The 21,635-nt window shown below is 44.8% G+C and overlaps 1 protein-coding gene across 1 annotated transcript in view; it reads left to right on the top strand.

Annotated features, from left to right (window-relative positions):
* Window positions 1–225: 225 nt before the first annotated feature.
* Window positions 226–21,635, top strand: part of lrig1 (leucine-rich repeats and immunoglobulin-like domains 1) — a 28,271-nt gene continuing 6,861 nt past the window's right edge. Inside the window, exons 1-9 of the mRNA XM_072451641.1 lie at window positions 226–955; window positions 10,532–10,603; window positions 11,458–11,532; window positions 15,543–15,680; window positions 16,073–16,216; window positions 17,042–17,185; window positions 17,267–17,410; window positions 18,895–19,038; window positions 21,381–21,461. Of these exons, the coding sequence (XP_072307742.1) occupies window positions 753–955; window positions 10,532–10,603; window positions 11,458–11,532; window positions 15,543–15,680; window positions 16,073–16,216; window positions 17,042–17,185; window positions 17,267–17,410; window positions 18,895–19,038; window positions 21,381–21,461 (1,145 nt within the window). The 5' untranslated portion in view covers window positions 226–752. The remainder of the gene's footprint in view (window positions 956–10,531; window positions 10,604–11,457; window positions 11,533–15,542; window positions 15,681–16,072; window positions 16,217–17,041; window positions 17,186–17,266; window positions 17,411–18,894; window positions 19,039–21,380; window positions 21,462–21,635) is intronic.

Raw genomic sequence — 21,635 nt, 5'->3', positions numbered from 1 at the left:
GGAGACCCAACATATTCTGCTATTAATTGGATCGTCGGGATTTAGTGAGCGCAGAGTGCACCCGATTACGCTGGGGACCGGGGACCTCCGCGCGCAGCATCGGACACTTGGATCTAAGCCGCGGCGAAGAAGTGTTGAGATTTCGGGGCGATACGCGGCGGCGCTGGAGCTGATCCGCGGACGAGCGGAGAACACTTTTTTTAAACTCTAAACTTTTACTTGGTTTAGTTTCCCCGACACCGCGGGCCCTTTTAACCTTCACGCCGAAGCTGTGCGTGAACGCGGTGCCAAGTTTGTGGAGTTTCTCTGGCCGCGCGAGTCTAATTTAAGGATCGGGGGCTGCGCTGTGTGTCCTTTTCCCCCACCGCACGTTACTACAACCTTCTGCTGTCGGACATGGAGATATCAACGTAACTCACGTGTTTTGGGGACTGAAACGAGCTGCTTTCTTTGCATATTTCCTTGTCTTATTATTGCCAATTGTTCCCTTAAACTGAGTCACTTTTTGATCCGCGCTCCGCTTCCGAGTCCCATAGAAAGTTTAGACTGGAAACTCGTCCCGCAAAAAATGACTGTTTGAGATGGATTCTGTGCTCTCCTTGACAAGCCCTCGTTTGTCGGACTACACGGGGTTATAAACGCGTTATTAATGCGTTATAAAGGGGACCGTGTCTCTCTGAAAGCCGCATTATCCCTCGGTTAAGGGTTCGGAGACGGTGCTCCCGCGGCCGCGCTATTTAACTGGATACAAAATGGCGGCGTCCCTGGGAAGATTTGGATTGGTTTCTTGTTTTATTTGTCATTTAATTTTCATACCTGAGCTGACCGTCGGCTCTGGACTGGGCTCGGACGTGCTCTGTGCCCAGAACTGCACTTGCCGTGGAGATTCCGTGGACTGTAGCGGCCTGGGACTGACCGCTGTTCCCCTGGAGCTTCCTGACGGGACAGTGTCTCTGTGAGTATCACTCTTTGTCACACTGTATACTGCTAAATAACATGCGTAAAAGAACGTTCAGGGACAGTTTAGAGTTATCAAAGTGTAACTGTTAGTCTGAGAACTTGCTTTAAGACAACTGTAACTCTACAATCAAAGCACAGGAGAACTTGTCTACACAGTTTCAATAACCTGTTACATTTTATTGACTGCATTATAAGACAATCCTTTAGGTGTTGTGTTGTAAATTCATTAGATTGTTTCTTCTAAACCCAATTGTGATGCTTTGCTGGGCCTACTGCCTATTACAGCCTGTTCAAATGTGTTATGTTTCTATTTTATACTCTACAAACACACAATATGGAAGCGACCACAGTACAATTTGGTCTCATGCCTGGACGTCCCATGAGCTGTAGATTGACATGTGTCCCGATATGTGACCGTCCCATATGCTGCAGATTGACATGTGTCCTGATAACGTGACACATAGATGCTGGATGTGGGCTTTGGATGTGAATGATGACTTCTGGAGTGAACCAACAGCTCCTTGGGCTGTGTAAACAAACAGAGCCAGACATGTCATGAGACACAGTGCTCTTCTTTATGCTTTCCAATTTATCACCCTTTGTGTCGCGGCAATTACTGACAAATTGAGTTTATTAAAACTTATTCACAGGTTACGCCGGGTTAGACCGACAACAGTTGGAACTCTGTCCTGGGAATACGTTTCAGAAATGAGCCAAATCAGGTCGTTTTAATGAAACATCCTGTGGCAGCTTGGGAAACGTCTGCTTAGAGCGGAATGAGGGATTGCTTATGGACAGTGTCGCTCTTTGTTATAGTGTATCTGCAATAGTTGAAGGCGAATGAAAATATTGGGGTTATCGCTCTTTGTTTTTCCGTTTGTTGCTTCGTTCTGGGGTTGAGTTTGAGGTTTCTGTCACATATGAAGGTTGTTCTGCCCCTGGGAAGTGAGGAATGCATCTTCTATTCTACCAAGTCCTCTAAACCATGAATAATAATGACACTTGTGCCCAGCCCCCTGAAGCCCCTCATAGCCAAGTGCTGTTGCTGTTCATCCTGTCTGTCACTGCTCTTTCAGCCTTTGTGCACAGTGGCTGCACCTTTTTTCATAGTTTTGGCCGGGGTGCAACTTGTACTTATATTTATACTTATACTTGAACTCCGGAGAGACGTGTATGTGATATTATTTGTTATTTTCACACTTGCAACCTCATTTCATACTCCAGTGCAACTTATATATGTTTTTTTCGACTTATATAAAAGTTGCACTGGAGTATGTTTTTTTCTTCTCTAGCATGCATTTTTTGGCTGGTGCGACTTATACTCAGAAAAATACGGGAAACACTGTTCCACGCTGGCATTTGCATCTTAATAAAGTTCAGAAAAAGACTCATCGAAGGCGACGTGTTTTTATCTTGGTTAGACTTTATCAGTGAAAGCTCTCAGCATAGTTTTTTATTTTAAGGATATGACTTTATGACTCGGGTTATCTTCTTAAAACACCTGCAATTGTATGGCTTTATGTCTGCCTGATATAGCTTTATTATGCTGGCACGTAACTCAAAGGCTTCCGACTCCTTTTTCCACAAAGATCTGACGTTGTGCCAGAATTCTGCGTGATTACTTTGAAAGCCTCAAAAGTTAAGTATGGATAATTTCACTTGTGGCCAAAAGTGATCTTATTAAATTGTACGTTTTGGCTAATTCCTGTCCAGTTTAATGGATGCAAATACCTCTCAGAGTTAGTGCTTACTGTGCATTTTGGGGCCGATACAGGAATAGTTACGCAATGTGAGGTTATTTATGTTACAATTTATGTACTTTTTGCAGTATAAAATACAACTAGAACCACAGCCAGTTAAGAAATGTGTGTAGTGACTGGTAGAATTGTAAATAGTCTCTTTTTGTTCGAGGATCTACCATAGTTTCCATTATGAACAAATATGGACATAGTTCTTGAAATAGAGGAAAAATGTTAATGCTTCCAACGTCAAAACAAACAATGGTTTAAGAAAAACTTCTTGGAACCCAACAACGTTTCACTCTCATTTATTCAGTATTAGTCATTATTTAATACAAATCTTACATGTTTGAATGGGCTAATAATATTCAAAGCAAGTCACATATTTCCTCCCTGGAGTAGAGCCTTATCTTATTTGCAGCCACGGTAATGTGTTTAAAAGCACTTTTGCGCACTGTGCCACGGCCGTAATGGGATTTCGCTTGTAAATAAAAGCATGAGCGTTACTAATTTCGTGGCTGGATAGAGATGAAGGAGATACGTTGTGTCTGTTCGCCAACTCGGTGCGTGTGTCTTCATTCGTGTAGCCATTGGTTCGGTCATGCCAGCTTTTTTCGGACCTAATTTGTGTTTTTATCTGGCCGTGCGATCTGTGGCCAAAGAAGGCAGGGAAGTGAAGTGCGCAACGTCAGATCCTCTTTTGTGACAGCTCGTGTGGGTCTGCGATACACCACGATGCGTCCTACCATGACCAGAAGCCTCGTAGTATGGCTTCACGGTATAAATGCCTTCCCCCGGCAATTTGGTGTTGGGCTGTGATTTCAGGAAATGGGTTTGTGTTGGTGGTTTCCTGCTGGGGAGCGGTTTGGTCACTAGAGGGGCGGAGCTGCAGATCGCCGAGGCTTGCGGGAATAGAGGGCCACTCGAGGATTTAGCTTGAGACGGGCCCTCGCGACGGAAGGGTTCGTTTGGGGCATAGGGCAGCGGCTTTGTCGGCTCGGTGGGTGAATGTTCCTCACAAACCTCGGCCACTGTCACACAGGAACGCCATTATCATTATACGTTAAATGCGAATTTGTTTCCTATACAAAGCATTTAAACGGATTCATTTTCATTTCCAGGAGCTGATTATCGTATTTTCCGGACTTTTACAAGTCGCACCTTTTTTCATAGTTTTGGCCACGGTGCGACTCATACTTATATTTATACTTATATACTTATACTCCGGAGTGACTTATATGTGATATTATTTGTTATTTGCACACTTGCAACTGCATTTCACACTCCAGTGCAACTTATACATGTTTTTTTCTTCTCTATTATGCATTTTTTGGCTGGTGCGACTTATAGTCCGGAAAATACGGTAATCTAAAGTTGCAAATGTAACTATGATTCTACGAAACCCAGATAGGGAATCATGCTTTTCAGTCATCCGGGATTGATAGAACCGTCACATTCAGTACAAAGTCTTCAATGTAGGGACTTTAACAAATTCTTTTTAAAACTTTCTCTGTTTCTGAATCAGTTGTATTCAATTAGTTTTACTTACCTTGGCCCAGGGCAGCTTCATAATATAACCTGTTGAATACCGTATTTTCCTGACTATAAGTTGCACCGGAGTATAAGTCGCACCAGCCAAAAAATGCATCATAGAGAAGAAAAAAACATATAAAAGTTGCACTGGAGTATGAAATGCAGTTGTGGAGTATAAGTATATAAGTATAAATATAAGTATAAGTCGCACCGCGGCCAAAACTATGACAAAAGATGCGGCTTATAGTACGGAAAATACGGTAGTTATTTTCTATTCTATGTTGCAAGGGTAATGGACCGGAACAGCTATTAAGTAGGACCTATCAGATGCTTAAATTAGAACCATTTCCATCCCTATTCTTAAAAAGCTTCCATTTCCGCCACTTAAATTCAAAGACTAACTGTGGTGTTAAGTCTTAATGCTGTAATGTTTGTTCCCTGCGTTTTACTAGTTCTCCTGATTTACAACTCAAACTTTTAAGAGCAGAGGCCGCCAGCAGCAGCAGCAGCAGCACTACTCAGCAGGCAGAGTCCTTGTGGTTTCCAGGGCATTTCTCTCCGCACAGCCCTGTAATCTTGCGGTATTGAGAGTGATTAAACCGAGTTTGTTTATTGTCATCGTTTTCCTGCCCTGCGACTCGCGTTTTCCTCGGGGCCGGTCGCCGAAGAAAGCAGTTCAAGCATTTCTAAGACGTTTCGGATGATCTTATCGCCGGGAAGATAATCTCGCTTGTTTTTTTCTCACTTATCTCCACTTGGAAGTTTCTAAAGCATCGCAGCCGTTCGAGCAATTCGCCGCGAACAAATAGGAGTTTAACAGCCCCTTCCACGTCTGGGGGGGGGGGGGGGGGGGGGGGGGGGGGGGGGAAGATATGGAATGAGCTCATGCACGGCGCACACTGAATTTAATGACAATCAAACAGCTGCTGCCACAAGTCATTCTGCAAGAATCCAGTCAGCAGAATAGATGGGCCTTTTGTGAAGACACTTGCGAGCGCCAACTTTTGCTCCCCCTCCTCCCGAAGTCGGTGTCTACAAAGTGGGTTTGATCGATGAATCATCTGTGAATTCTCTACATCTGGTACGAGTTTGGAAATCTGGAGAAGATGTTACAAAAAAAAGCGTGACTTGGACGCAGAGCGAGAGGTGCAGCTTCTCTCCCAGACAAGTCTAGGCAACCGGGACAGAGAGAGCGATCCAGAAGTCACGTGGGCGCGCTCATTATTAGCCTATTGTACTTGTGCTGATATTTGAAATCACAATTATCATTATGGTGTCTAGACAGCTGGAATGTCATTTATTCTTAGCTCGTCTGGAGAAAACGGTCCGACGTTAAAGCGAAATCTGTTAGCATACTAAATAATAAACGCGTGACCTACAGAATACGAGGTCCATCCAAACGACATGGTATCGTTTGAGTTTAATTAGGGTCGTTGGTCTACTTTCTCAGACCAGAACGCATTTACAAAGACCCCTGAAGCTTAATGCAAAAGCATGCTCCGCGCGTAGACGGCGTGTGTGCGCACATACATGTGTAAAGCGGCGTCGAAGATCCTGGTTCATGCATGGCCCGGGGCCAGTGCAGACCCCTCCATGTCCATGTTTGCTTGCTTTTGCCCTGCCGTATCCCAAGAGAAGCCGGCGGAGAGTACCGGCCCTCCACATGGTCCCAAGATGTGGCCTTCCCAAGCTTGAGTCACGCTCGCCGTCTAAGTGATCTCAAAGGCTCAGTGCGGTTTGGTGGGTTTTGTGGGGGCGGTGGCGAGTCTGTAACACAAATGTTAAGAAATACGTTCACCTCTCTGACCTCACGGCGAATGTCTTTTAGCCTCCCCTAAAGTTGACGCGACTGCCGTTTTAGCCCGGCACATTTATCTTTTACAGGGCTAAATCTCGCGTCGCGTCTTATGCTTTTAACCTTGTCATAGTTGATAAGATATTGCCACTTTCTACCGTTTGACCGCTGTGTGAAAAGGTGGCGGGTTTTCCCTGCGCGTACACCACTTCCATCGCAGTTGCTCGGATATGAGCGAGCTCCGAAGCGACAGGAAGAGTTGTTTGTGCTGGACCGTTGCCACCGCGGGGTTATTATTTGACTAGTTTTACGATTCTTTGAAATGGGCCACATTAAAGGCCTTTGTCTTTTAGCCAGGTGACAGAGAGCTCATCCTTAACATCACTTCACACTGTGAGCGAGCAAAGTTCAGCCGGCGTTTGTCTTTGATAAAAGCGGCATAGATAATGGCGATAATGGTGATGCATGTGTGCGCGTCCGGCTCGGTTCCTCTCTCGAATCCGCTCTCTCCCACACAACGGTCTGCGCACTGACTTACAAGCGTCTGACATTTGCAATTACATCACCCCTGGACTTCCAGTTCTCGTCGACTCCCACAGCACGCATTTTTAAAACAGTTTAATGACTTTTATTTGTCAGCTCAACTCCATGGGCCAGCGGTGACGGTCTGCTGCAACTATTGAGGACCATTTTTCTCCTTAAAACGGACTTCATTTCATTGCACTCTGGTCTAAAACAAGCAGCAATCATTTCAAAGTTAAGAGGATTCATTATACCATCTTGTCAGTGCACTTTATGTCCACCACTTCGATTGAAAATGTCATATTTTCTAGACTCCTGTGGGTGACTTTCTGGAAAGGTTCACTGCACCAACACAAACCCTGCTCGGGACCGTGAAGGGAACTTAATTTCATCTCCATCTGAGGCGGGGCGACAATATGGACGATTTGTTTTCCTTTTATAGCTATCAACATCTCATTAAAAACACAAAAAAGTCTGAATTCTGTTCCAAACCACACCCTTTTTCTGGATTGGCTGCTAATACACTGAAAGTGTTTTTCAGACTTCCTATAAGTGATCTGTTCTTCTGTATCTACCTCTGTATCTACCTGCGTTGCACCAATGAAATTTCCCCATGTGGGACAATAAAGGAATATCTTATCTTATCTTAATAGCCCCATTGACGATTAGAGTTGACTGAATCTCGCCTGCGATCCAAATTCGATTCACTGCACGTCCCCATCTCGATCGCTTTGCTGCTCGGTTACACGGAACTGTAATACCCATCCGATATTTAAATGAAGGCGTTTACAAAGGTGAGTACGTGTGTGAAGTCGAGTTGTGAAAACAGCACAGGTGACTGGGAGAGCTGCGGTACAGGCATGGTTTTGTGGACGTCTGTTTGTTGCTGTGGCCTTTAGCACCACCATGGCGGGTCGGGCGGACCGTCACGATTCAAGCAGCTCGTGACCGTTTTTGTATGTTGTTATTAAGAAGTAACTGAAGTAATTTGCTGCGACAGAGAGTTCGCACTTCACTTGCAGGGATCAAATCTTATTACCATATTACCCAGCTAATGGCAGATTAAGCTTTCAAACATGACATAGCTCTACGTTTTTACAGATTATTAATTAACAAACAGGCTTCATCGACGCAGTTGCTTTCATTTATTTTCACCTGATTTAAGAGCACGTTTTTCTCTGGGTTCTGACTATACATGATTGAGAATAGTAAGATTATTATTATTATGATTTTATTATTCTTATTATTCTTACCATTATATTATAATTTTTAGTTGTATTATTTTTCGATTCTTTTTTAATTATTATTATTATTATCATTATTGTATTATTATTATAATTTTATTATTACCGTATTTTCCGGACTATAAGTTATACCGGACTATAAATCGCACCAGCCCAAAAATGCATAATAGAGAAGAAAAAACATATATAAGTTGCACTGGAGTATGAAATGCGGTTGCAAGTGTGAAAATATCAAATAATATCACATATAAGTCGCTAAGTATATAAGTATAAATATAAGTATAAGTTGCACCCCGGCCAAAACTATGAAAAAAGACTTATAGTCCGGAAAATACGGTATTATCATCAATATTTGGATCATAGTGGGTTAACCTGCTGGTGAACTTGACCTTTCAAACCTGTCTTAAACAACGGAGACGCACACGTCCCTGTCGACGAGCCGGTGTCAGAAGCCGGGGCCGTGCCTGGAGGGGCCACACATGCACTGCTATTATCTTGTCACACACACAAGAGCCAGGGAGGGAGACTGTCATTACCTGCAATCAGCCACAAAAGACTGGAAAGGGAAATCCGTCAAGAGGGACACGCGATTGAGATGGATCGGTGTAAATAGTGTTAAGAGGCGTGGAGTCTGGAACTGTAATAGAAAGTCAGTACCGTATTTAGTAGCATAAGTCGCACCGGAGTATAAGTATAAGTATATAAGTATAAATATAAGTATAAGTCGCACCGGAGTATAAGTCGTACCAGCCAAAAAATGCATAATAGAGAAGAAAAAAACATACATAAGTCACACTGGAGTACGAAATGCAGTTGCAAGTGTGAAAATAACAAATAATATCACATATAAGTCGCTCCCGAGTATAAGTATAAATATAAGTATAAGTGGCACCCCGGCCAAAACTATGAAAAAAGGTGCAACTTATAGTCCGGAAAATACGGTAATTAGCTTAGCGTTCAAAACAAAAATCCGTCTCTCACAGAAATACAAGTTTAAGACATGTTAAATCAAGTTAATTAGTTTACTCACATTAGCTAGAAGGAAAATATTGTTGAGTTGGGACATAATAAACTATTATAACATCATTACAAGTACTTTTCTTAATACACTTGACATTAAAGTGACAGTATGCAACGCTTTGGTAGGTGGCACCTCACCTATAACCTGCCTGGCCAGATGACGTCTCACCAGATTTGACTCACAAACTCTTGAGGATCCTTTTAGTCCTGTTCTGTTCTGCAGAAGTCAAAAGGATGAACCTAAACAAACATGGTGACGCAGACAGTTTTAGCAGATTAGATTGTTTTTTTTAACGTGCAAATCGAAGCGCTTTGTGTATTTGAGGACGAGGAAGTGGTCTGTTGGTCACTTTGATATTAAACTCGGCTTGTTCCTGTTGTTGTGACGCTTTGACCAATCAGATTCACATATTCCCCTTGACTTTGCACCTTTTCACGACTGATTTCTTCGAGAGCTTGTCCAGATTGATGTTGTGCAGAACGCAGCGTGACACACATCAAACTGGCACGTCACCTGCAGGATTCCATGGAAATATAAAGTTGACACCAGACTTCTGAACATTCTTCATAAAGATACATATGTTTTATGCCATTCTGTGGAATATTATAGCCAAAGGAACAACATCTCTATGGAAACAGGCAGAAGTGCGAGTCTGGTGTGTGGAGTTCAGCTCGCTCACAGTAAGGACGCATGTACAAACGTCCAGAATTATAATTTATTTTTGCTAAAAAGTTAGGTAGCTAACGGTCTATCTCTGCTAAGGCTGCCCCAAATGAATTGTATGTTTGCTGTAACCTGACCCACCATTTTTCAAGCGTGGGTAGGTAGGTAAATCTTTTTTTTTTTATTTGAAGACAAAAAAAAACCTCCAGATTAATTGTATGTTTGCTGTAACCCTACCAACATTTTTCAAGTAGGTAGGTAAACATTTTTTTTTTACTTTGAAGGCATAAAAAATTCCAAATTCGTATATAAAATCCACCCATTTAATGTATTTCATATTTTTTTCCTCTGCCTAATTGTCTATTTGTCAGAATCAGAAAAAGGTTTGTTGTCATTATCAGTGAACAAAATTCACAAACAACATACAACAATGAATAAGGCAATGCATAAATAGAATAAAAGAATTTACTGATAAAATGAAAATAAACTTGGTCTCAGTATGTACACAAAATGTATTTATTCACACCTACAGTCAGTGAAACAATAGCTGTACATTATGATTTGCTTTTTATTGCACACATCTGTTCACATGTGACCCTGCTCTTTGTTCAAACACCTTTGCGTGGTGGTAACGTTATATCAGTGGACAAATTACTCTTCGATACGTCCCGGCACAAGTCAAGTGGCAGCTATAAAGAACAGCGTTAGCTTAAAGTGCAAATTGACTGCGCAGATGAATAGCCTGCGGGTTATGTTTGGTAAGTGAGACAGCATGTATCAATAGTATCGATCTGTCCCTCCTGGAAGGCCGGCTGAATGGATGCGCTGCAGTGTGTTCACCCATACTTAACGCAGACATCTGAAGCTGTTTGTCAAAGAAATAATTGTTACTGGTAATCAATATTGTTTAAGCAGGAAACGTCTGGAGCGGCTTAAACACATTATCACTTACAGTCCACGATGTTCCGGACGAGGACTGTTTTTCCTAATCTGCTGTTTGGAATATAAGTGACACACCTAATAATTAATGATCACTTTGTCTCTCTCATTACAGGAATCTTGGGCACAACAAGCTGACTGCAATAGACCCCGAATCCTTTGCCAACCTCCTTCATTTACGAGAGTTGTAAGTACACACTCTGATTACAAAAAACTCTCACAAAGTCTATGCTATGAGTAATTGTCTGGTTGGGTTGTTGTAATAACTCTCTTTTTTTAAGTTTGGTTACACTTTTCAAACTAAAGACATCAGTGTACAGCGTTATATAAGATCAGAAGTCCTTTTTTAAGAGAACAGGACAGTGTGTAATGGATGTGAGACTGTTTTAACACGTGACCAGAACATTGACCGAAAGCCTCGATGCAAAGTTGTGATTTTTCAACAAATGACTCGCTCTTTTCATTACCTCTTTGTGCGTCGCTCTGAACTAAGCTCAATTGAGAATAAAGTGGTGGTTTTCTATATTAAGCCTCCACTCCACCACCCGATACTGTGGCCAACGCTGCTGGCCTTGTGAATATTTTATACGGTGAGGAGAGGACTTGGCTCGGTGTCACTCAGCGCCGGCGCACTGGACACACACACACACACGGACGGACACGTACACACACACACAAGTTCGAACTGTTGATACACACTCTGGTGACATCTTTGGCAGGCAGCGCAGCCAGTCATTCGCTCTCGACATCTGTTTTACTCCCGTGTTATTTTTGGTCTCTAAAAGCATGACTTGCGACTCGCTTTGCGGCCGACGTGACAAGTCGTGTTTGACATCTTTTGATTTACGCGTAGTTGCATTAAATTAGGAGCCTGTAGCATAGAATATATCTAATTTAAAGTGGGCAGTAGGTTTGAATGCTTCATTGTTCGTATTTGTTCCTGTTGAGTATGTAGATTGTTCTAGCACAACCACATATTAACACCTTGACTGCAAAGTATGTTTTCCTCCTCTGACCTTCTCTTTGTGTGTCACTTTACAGGCGGCTGGACCACAATGAGCTGACCTCCATTCCAGATTTAGGACCTGCCGCTTCTAAGATTGTCTCGCTCTACCTGTGAGTACCGCTCCACTGGCTCTTGCCCTCTTTGAAATGTCACTAAAATAGTTCAGTAACCTTTCGGACAGAGCTTCTTGGGAGAAACTGCCTCGGTGATGATATATACATTATGTGGTAGCCTGCTAACTGACATGTCCACATGCTCTTTTCTACTGTGTGCTTTGGTGGTTACTCACACTGTCAGCTCTGATATCGTTCCAACTCGCTCCCAGTAGTGAAACTGTGCCTGTGGGAGTGCAGCGCAGGCATTTCACTGGAGATTTACTGCCCTATTTGGGATGGGTGTGTGAGCGCGCCTCCGTATGTCACAAACGTGAGCTACATTTTGCTTTATAAAAAGGGACGTACGAATTCTGCTTGGAAGTATCATATTCAGTTTTGTATCTAAGGTATATTTTTTGTAATGATATATGGTTTAGATGATTTAAAAGCTCGTATGCCAGCAGACTGCCCGATCATAAAATCCATCGCTGTTATTTCCTGTAATGTTACTCATCCTTGTATCATTTTCAGTGGTGATCTTAGAGGGAGTCACACCTTCACTTCTCCCTGTGTCATCTGCTGTTTCTCAGAATCATGATGTGTTCATGTGCAGAAGATGTGGTGTAAGCACAGCACAGGGGCACGTAGGCGTTAGAGAGGTCGTACTGTACGTTGTATTATTTAAGAACAGTGCTATCATTCACGCACAATGGTTTGGGGAAAGTTCTCCTTCTCTTTCTGTCAAAGTGTGGCCTCTCCAAATGACCAGTGTGTCTTTTTTTGGCCTGAGTGGAAGCCTGTTGCTAGGGTAAGGCCTGCAGCCCGGGTGGGAGTGTCCCATCTTTACACAGGCACACAGCTGAAGTGAAGGCCTGCTGAAGCACTTGCAGCTGCAGCTGTCCGTCACATGGCTCAGTAAGTTTGAGCTGGAGGACTGGGCGGTGCGAGCGCTGGCGGATCACACTGATTCTGCACTTGTCAAAGATGAAATGGTTAAAGAGAAGCAGACCAGGTGCGAGGTTCGGCAGAAACGGGCACGAGAAGAAGGACGGGAAGTGAGAAGCGGTCTGTCCACAGTTCTCAAAATCCACATCAGCAAATTCATTTAGATTATGAGTGTTTGTCAGTGCGCTGCCAGGACCGTCCCACAGGCTGATGTGTTCCTCTGCATCTGCAGTCTGGAATGCTGTCTGACTGCAAGCTTGTGTGAGAGAGCGGCTGAATCTCACACACACACTCACTTTCACACAGTCAAGCAAATGAAGGAGCCCTCGTCCAACTGCCATTCAAGAGATTTACAGCTCTTTTAAACGTGGCCCTCTCAAAACCCGGCTTTGTGCTGCGTGTATTCTCTACAACGAGATAAGAGGCGAGAGACAGTTTGAAGAGAAGATCACACAGTTGTTTCGGAGATATGCTACATTAGAAAATGAAGCATATGGGCCGTAATAATAATCAGTATAGAAAAAAAAACTACGAAATATAATGGAATAGCTGCGGCGCTGCGCTTTACGTCTTGTGTGATTGAATAAGACGTTTCCCTATTGAGAGCACTTCATCTATACAAACAGCATCTTGGCCCGTTTGGCTCATACGATATGCCAAACTCCCACTGTCCCACAGAGTCTTTGGCGAGACCGGTGGTATCCCATGGACTCTCAGAATGCAGCAGCAGGATGTCAGAAAGGAGTTTTAAGTTTAGTGTCAAAGAGACAACCGGCAAGTTCAGATGCCGTCTTTGTGCTCGCCATCGACTGTCAACGGCCGACTTTTTTTTTTAACGCTCGAATTAGAACAAAAAGAGAACGAGCTTGTGTTTGTCCGAAATATGAACGCCGTAAATTCAGTGCTTCAAACTCTATATCGTTAAAGAAGAGTTAAAAAAAAAAAGAGAGATGCTGTGCGTCTGGTACGTGCAGCTGGACGCAGACTGTGTGAATAAACGGACGGAGGGAATTGGATTTAAGTGGTGGAAGAAGAGAGAGAGAGAGGGGCCACGCTCTCCCACCAGTTCGAGACGGATCTGTTTTTCCCAGCGAAGGTCACCAGCTGTTGACCCCGGCCTCGGCCCCCGCCCCTCGCCGAAGCCTTCCCCCGTCCCGCTCCGCGCACGCTAACTGTAGCCACTCTCTGCCTCAAATCCTGCGCCCGCACTGCAGTTTGCTCATCCCTAACCAGTTCTGCCACTGTTTATTCAGGTGGGCTGTCCCAGTGTAACCCTCCCCACGAGACGCCCATAAAAGGCTGTGTGCAGAGTGCGTGTGTGTGAGTGTGTGTGTGTGTGTGTGCGCGTCTCAGAGCGGAAGCTTGTTAGAAGACGAGACTGACCTTGTTTTGGTGCGGTTTAGCTCTTCAGACACCTGTTCTCCTTCGTTTAACGCCCGAGAATACTGTTGATTTAAGGTGGACAAGCGACAGGTGGAAGAGTCATCGAAAGTCATTTGCAATTTTGTTCGAGATAAATCATTAATTTCTCAGCTGAAAACAAATCCAGCGTCACTCTCAAGTGTCGTCACGGTACTAACGTTTCAAACTCGATGCTGAGGAAAAGGCGGAGCACTCGATGCATATTTTGACCCCGCAATAGTGATTAAAAAAAAAGTGTGAGAGTGTAATTTTGAAGGCAAAGCAATAGTGTTTCCTTAATGTTACCGTGTGATCTTATACTAGTTCTGAAATAGGTCACAAACAATCTGAAACTACTCAGGAATGTTCTGATTTATGTACTTTCTATTGACCAACTGAGTACCGTATTTTTTCATAGTTTTGGCCTGGGGTGCGACTTATACTTATATATTTATTCTTATTCTTATATACTTGTAACTACATTTCATACTCCAGTGCAACTTACATGTGTTTTTTTCTTCTCCATTATGCATTTTTTGGCTGGTGCGACCTGTACTCCGGTGCGACTTATAGTCCGGAAAATACGGTATCTAGTTTTAGTATTGACACTTTTGACAGCCCTCACTTCTATACATTACAAAATAAAAGTCTAATATTTGAATACATATGAACTGTCACTAGTCATACAAGTTTGGGATCTTTTAGAGAGAAATGTAGTGATTGACAGAAAACCATTATCCTGTTGGGATTATTTTAGGCCGTTATTTAGCCAATTTTGAACGTGGTTGGACTCGTATGGAAAATGTCCACAAGGCAGTGATGCCAAATGACATTTCCATCTCTAGTTAGCACACAAGCATGTGTTAAATGTGTCACCCAGCAGAGGCTTTCATGGGCGCTCAGATGACACGGGCCTTCTCACCCAGCAAACGCACACACACGCACACACACGCACACACACACACACACACACACACACAAGCGCACACACAAGCACGCGCACACACGCACGCACACACACACACACACAAGCACGCGCACACACGCACGCACACACACACACACACAAGCACGCGCACGCACACACGCACACACAGACGGATGCGCTGCCATGTTTGCTCTATGTTTACCTGGCGGCCGTCGTTGCACATTACATACTCGTCCCTCTTGTATGTTCTCTGCTCTTTAAATGCCTTCTCTTCCACTGAATTGTTTAAAATTCCATTTCATACACGCACATAAAGTGTCCTAGCTCGGTTGACGTGTCTTGTCTATGTAGTGGGACCCAGTACAGTTTGCCGTAGGTTCTCACAGCTCCACCGACACGATTCCCATGGACAGCGTCATCGTATCATCCACTCTCACGTTGAATCTTATTGCTGTCTATCTTGCAGATCCTGTCCTCTGCTCTGTTTAACATGGCACGGTCGTTGTTTGGAAGCTTCCTCACTGCAGTGTTAACGTTAGACAAGAACCACTTGTGGCCCGCGCTCTCCACTCCGCTCGCCTCGGCTTAAGTGGAGCGACTGTGGCGAAAGAAACAAATGAGTCGTATTAAGCCAAGTGTAAACGGGTCGAAAAATGTCAAGGGGGAGCCCGGAATCCCACAGCGAATTGCAAGCTCTCTTCGCGAGTCCGGTTGCGTGAAGGATTTAGTCTTATTTTCTCGTTGTTTTCAGGCACCACAACAAGATCCACGTTATCGACGGGAGGCTGACCAGAGAGCTGGCTTCAGTGGAAACCCTGGACCTCAGTAACAACGACATCACCGAACTACGAGGACAGTCTTTCCCCGCCGGCCTTCAAGTCCGAGACCTGTGAGTGTCGACACAAAACGAGGATTCTATAAGGTTTTATTTGACTTATTATATGATGGAGAAAACTAGCATCACTGTGACTTTTTAAACTAGCATTCGTGCCTGTCTCATTCTCATTACTGTCGGGCCGCAAAAGGTTAAAGTGTGACCAAAAACAGGACTAAAACAAAGCCAAAAAAGTCTACAAATGATCCAAAATTAGCCGTGTGTACCAGACAGAGAGAACTTCTTGCTCGTTCACATTTTAAAGGCCTGTTTGTTCTCCCTTTCTCGCGTTTTTTTTTCTCACGTTTGTTTGAAATTCAGGCCTCTCCAAGGATAACCGCGTGAATCCACCCATTTCGTGCCTCAGCTCTTGTGCTACAAACGATTAAAATTGTGCTTGTTGTTAGGTATCTGAGCAACAACAAGATCAAGGACTTGGAATTGGGAGCTCTGGACCATCTGGGCGCGACCCTCCAGGTTCTCCGACTGAGCCGAAATCGCATCAGCCAGATCCCTGTGAGGGCCTTCCAGCTCCCCAAACTCACCCAGCTGTGAGTACTGATGCCTTTCTACACTTTCCTCTCCGCTTTATGAAGAAAAGGGGGACGGCGGTGGCGTTTGAGTCCGATTACTGACACGCAAAGGCATCGTTTTGTCTCCCTTGTACTAGTAATGCAGTAGTAGTACTTCCCTTTTGCAACCACATTGTTGTAGAAACTTTTAAGATTTTTCACTTCTGCTTGTATACAAAAAGATCCATGCACAGTTTTGCTCAGAAGCAACTACCAGACATACATTTTATATTTCTGTATTCATTATTTTATAGACTATAGACTGCTGCTTACTCTCATTTTTACTCATTTTTATCATTCTAAACGGGCTTTTATGCCACAACAATTTGATCAGAGCCATTTCTCTTCAGCGTGTTTAAGTTTTAGTCCGTAGTCTTTTGAGAGTCCCCCATCTCGAGGCTCAGTAAAGAGCAAAATGGCACAATATGATGTGATTTATAACCTTTCTCCACATCTTACAACGCCGTTAGTTCATTCGTCACTGTGAGGTCGGGCCCATCTGTAGCTCAACGCCTCCATTCTACCCCGCACTCACCCGAGGGCGGCTCTGGCACTTCTTCCAGGTGCCTTTTGTTACACAGGTGGCCCCGGTGACACTGTATCTCCATGAGTCAGTCACGACATGCACGGGGCACAAAGAAAACAACATGTCAGCCCGGGGCCATTTACAGCCAGTATACGAAACGATCCGGATCCTGTAAAGATACCGCTGTTTTATTCTAGTCCGGTCGCTCGGTTTGTGTCGTTTTGGGAGCGCTAAGAACATGCCAGGATGTAAAAGCGTGTCGGTGTTGTTTCCCGCAGTGAGCTGAGCAGGAACCGCATTCGTCAGGTGGAAGGTCTGACCTTTCAGGGGCTGTCGAGTCTGGAGGTGCTGAAGCTGCAGAGGAACGGCATCGGCAAACTCACCGACGGAGCCTTCTACGACCTGGCCAAAATGAAAGTCCTGTACGTGCTTCCCCTTTTTTTTGCACCGTATCGTCACAAGTTGTGCGACATTGTGAGAATTATGTTCGATGTTTTACACAGACATCTGGACTACAACAGCCTGACGGAGGTAAACAGTGGCTCGCTGTACGGCCTGACGTCCCTTCAGCAGCTTTTCCTCAGTAACAACTCCATAGCTCGGATTAACGCGGACGGTTGGAAGTTTTGCAATAAACTGAGGGAACTGTGAGTATTGTAACATTTTAAGACTGTGTCATTTAAATTTTTAATCCAATAGGTTGTGTTCTCGTTGTTGAAATAGGTCCAACAGGTTGTGTTTTCCAGAAATATTAAAAAAATAAACCCACAAATGTCGAACCGTATCACTATTTGTTAGGGAACGGCTCCACAATTCTGCAATATCAACCTCATAGCGTAAATTCAACACTGTCACATTTTTGGGGTTGAATAACGGCACCACCTTCTGTTTGTGTATTTATGCCGACAGAGAAGCTCTTGAACTTTGTGCCGTTGTTTCTTTCACGCAAATCGGTCCAGTAATTACAGAGATATTACCCATAAACCAGGTCGATAAATCTTACAATTAAACCGCAAATTCCAGCATAAAATTCCACCCTGACCTCCAGCTCCGTAAGAAACGCTACAACGACACATGAACCAAACCTATCGGTCGACACGAGAGAAAGTCATTGTTTAGCTGATAATCTTAACACGTGAGAACCGAACTCTCGCACTCGTATCACGCTCTGGTCGGCCCAGGGTTCGGTTACGTCGCACTTTAACACTCAATACACAATGTAATTCTGAGGATAAGCCCGTTCATCCCATAATTAGAGTCGAGCTCAGCGGCATTCAAGCGCTTTGACAAGAGTTTTTGTGCTCACTTCTGAGGCGTAGGGGTTCGGCGAGCGGGCTGCTAATCCTCCGCCGGTTGTGTTGCGGTAATTACGCCGGGGGTATTGTCTCCGCCGCCTTTGTCTTCTGAACGAGGAGTTATTATCTCTCATCTGCTGACACCACTGCCGTTTAGCCGCTCTTAAGTGCGCTGCGCCGCTGGAGCGTCGCTAACTGCCAGGTAGCGCGCAAATCCGTGGCGCCGATGTTTGTTTATACGGACCAATCAGAACGTATGAAGAGATAAAGGGAATTATGGCCTTTCCCCTCGGTTGATCCAAGTTTACACAGTGGGTTTCTGTGCCATTTCCTGCACGTATGACAGTCTTTGGATGACATATTGCTCCCTCCATCCTCCTCTCGCGCTAAGAGCAGTCGTAGCTTCAGATTTTTATTGCCTGATAGTTATGATGACCCCAGTGGCTCTGAGAATGGAGTGACACGTCTTTATGAGGATCCTGTTATTGCATTCCCGATAGCCCGAGCTGAGAATCCGTGCGCACATGACTGCTCAAGCACTCGGCCGCAGAGTGGGAAATCGAATACGGCACAATGCACCTATTCAACGTGATTTTAAAGAACCATTGTGGATTTTATCAACATTTGTGATCCGTCATTATCGCGAGGAATTTCATACATCATGCGGTCAAAGTGCTCACTCGCATCTGAGAACTTTGTGAACCCCATTTTGTCAAAGTTTTTTTTTAAAAGTGGACTTGAATGTAATGTTTACTGTGAGGTGTTTACTCTGACATTAGCCTCAGAACTGCTTCTCAGACTCACTTTCTGCCACCGTCTGCGTCTCTTCTCTCCAGGAATCTGTCTTACAATAACTTGACTCGTCTGGAGGAGAGCAGCCTCGCAGTGCTGGGGGATCTCCACACTCTCCGCCTGGGCCACAACTCCATCAGCCACATCACAGAGGGAGCCTTCAGGGGCCTCCAGGCTGTGCGTGTCCTGTGAGTACAACCCCCATCATTGCCATAGGCTTTTAGATAGGATTTGAAGACACCCCGGCCAAATAATTTTGTACGGGGGTCGACTTGGAAGAGTAGCTTCGGCATTCTCCGGACCACGGCTCGGCAGCCAATCAGAGCCAAGCACACAAATTTCGTCGACCAATCAGCGCGCAGCATACACATTTTCACTTGTAAACAGTCAACTGTAATGGAGGACTATTGTCAAAGGCTTCCCGGCCCAATTTGATGATAATATTCCCTTTTTTTCTAAGATCTATTAATAAAATGGACTGCACTCGAAAATGCCCGTCCACATTTTAAAATAACCCCGTCCAAAATACGGGAAGATGGCCTCTAAAAGCCTGCATTGCCATTATGGAACACCCTCTGCACGCAACCATAAACGTCAGTAATTGTCATTAATTAGGTGTAGGTGTCATCGTTTTATTAGTATTAGTATTAGTATTAACCCCTTATTCTGAGGGTCTAAAAATCCCATGAAACATCCTCTTCCTAAGTACTTTTTTGTTGGGCCCTTGAGAAATAAAAAAAGATTGAAGACAAATACTTTGGGATCTTGATATCTGACCAAGTTTGTGGTTTCTTCCTCACTTGTTTAAGCCTTTGACACTAGAGCGATGCCAGAGCTGCAAAGACGAGCCGTTTCTCACAGTGATGCGACAGTCAAGCCACAGATGACTTTCTGTTGGCACGCCCACTCAAAGAAAGGGGCAAGAAAAACAGATTGGCTTTCATGATGCTAAATGGTGTGAAAGTCTGTTCATCTTGGCGACATTTGTGGATCAGAGGAAGTGTTATTTCGATCGGTTTCTGTCTAATTGAAATGAGCGTTCACATTAGCATTAGGCCACTTCAGTCTGACACCATCACGCCAACCGTTTTGATCCACGTCATCCTCCTTATTCGCCCGCTCGTGACTGTGCAGATCTTTGAAGCAAGCCTAATGTAATCAGTGGAGGCCGGTGCAGACATGGGCCGGGCTTTGAAAAGGAGTAGGGAGAGCTTTAATTGGTCCGGCACTGCTGACCGTGCCGGCATGGGGCTGGAGCCTGCATCGGGGTGTGAAAGGTCCAAACAAGCCAGCCTGGTTGTTGACCCATCTCACTCTCCCCCCGCTTTCATCTGTGGCCAGTCCCATGCTCCGCAGCCCCCACCACTGGCCCGGCTTTAACAAGGCAGCGGCCATTCACATTCAGCCAGCCAGAAAGAGTGGGGAATTGGCAGCTCAGGTCCAGTCCGAGCAAGATGGTGGTCACTGAACATAGAAAAGAGTAAGAGGGGATGAGAAAAGCGAAGAGGGGTGAGGGGGTAACGGTGTGGTGAGGGGGTAACGGTGTGGTGAGGGGGTAACGGTGTGGTGAGGGGGTAACGCTGTGGTGAGGGGGTAACGCTGTGGTGAGGGGGTAACGGTGTGGTGAGGGGGTAACGGTGTGGTGAGGGGGTAACGCTGTGGTGAGGGGGTAACGCTGTGGTGAGGGGGTAACGCTGTGGTGAGGGGGTAACGCTGTGGTGAGGGGGTACCACGGTAACGCTGTGGTGAGGGGGTAACGCTGTGGTGAGGGGGTAACGCTGTGGTGAGGGGGTAACGCTGTGGTGAGGGGGTACCACGGTAACGCTGTGGTGAGGGGGTAACGCTGTGGTGAGGGGGTAACGCTGTGGTGAGGGGGTAACGCTGTGGTGAGGGGGTACCACGGTAACGCTGTGGTGAGGGGGTAACGCTGTGGTGAGGGGGTAACGCTGTGGTGAACGGGTCTGATCGACAAAGACCTGTCCCGTGTTTTGAAAGGACGTTTTTATGGTTCAGGGACTTGGACTACCGGTACGTTTAAGGCTGTTGTTGTTTTATCCCGTGCACAAAGCAAAGAGGAGCTTTGACTTAACCTCGAGACCCTTTTGACCTTGTGAGGAAAGAAAATAAGCACGTTCTACAATTGTTTTAGAACCGTGAAAGACATTGAAAACGGCATTACTGCTAAAGCATCTTTGCTACAGCTTGATGTGGCGTTGGTGAGACCGCCCATCGTGGTGACCGAGGGGACCGGGTGATTGGCACATTTAGTTTACACCATGAGATGTTTGTCCATGTGACGTTGACACAGACTGGAATATACACTTTCAGGGGGAAGAAACAAACAAACAAAAAGTTCCTTGTTTTGAAAAGAGGGTAACTCTTGGGGAGGGGTAGATGGGGTATGGGGGCAACCACTGCCAAGGCTGTGAGACGCTTGAGTGAGGCTGTGCCCTTTCTCCCCCACTGCCCCCTCCTCTTCCTCCTCTATTTGTGCCTTTCTTATTCCAATCTATTTTCTTATTCTCTGCAGGGAGTTGGACCAAAACGACATCGCAGGCACAATAGAGGACACCAACGGGGCCTTCTCTGGATTGGACAGCCTCAACAAGTTGTGAGTCACCACTTTCTTTAACCAGTTTGAATTGCAATCGTGACAAAGATGTGAAGTGGAAATGCACAAAACCGCATTTGACATAAAGCTGTTTTGCTTTTTTTTTGCTAGAAAACATACAAAACAATATATCCTTTATATTCATAAATCACCGTTACATTTAAATGTACAGTA

The sequence above is a fragment of the Eucyclogobius newberryi genome, unplaced genomic scaffold (assembly GCF_026437365.1).
Source record: "Eucyclogobius newberryi isolate DKJ021-1_F unplaced genomic scaffold, fEucNew1.0.hap1 SCAF_19, whole genome shotgun sequence".
Classification (NCBI taxonomy): domain Eukaryota; kingdom Metazoa; phylum Chordata; class Actinopteri; order Gobiiformes; family Gobiidae; genus Eucyclogobius; species Eucyclogobius newberryi.
The sequence above is the reverse complement of the archived record's forward strand: the minus strand, read 5'-3'. Positions and strand labels throughout refer to the sequence as shown.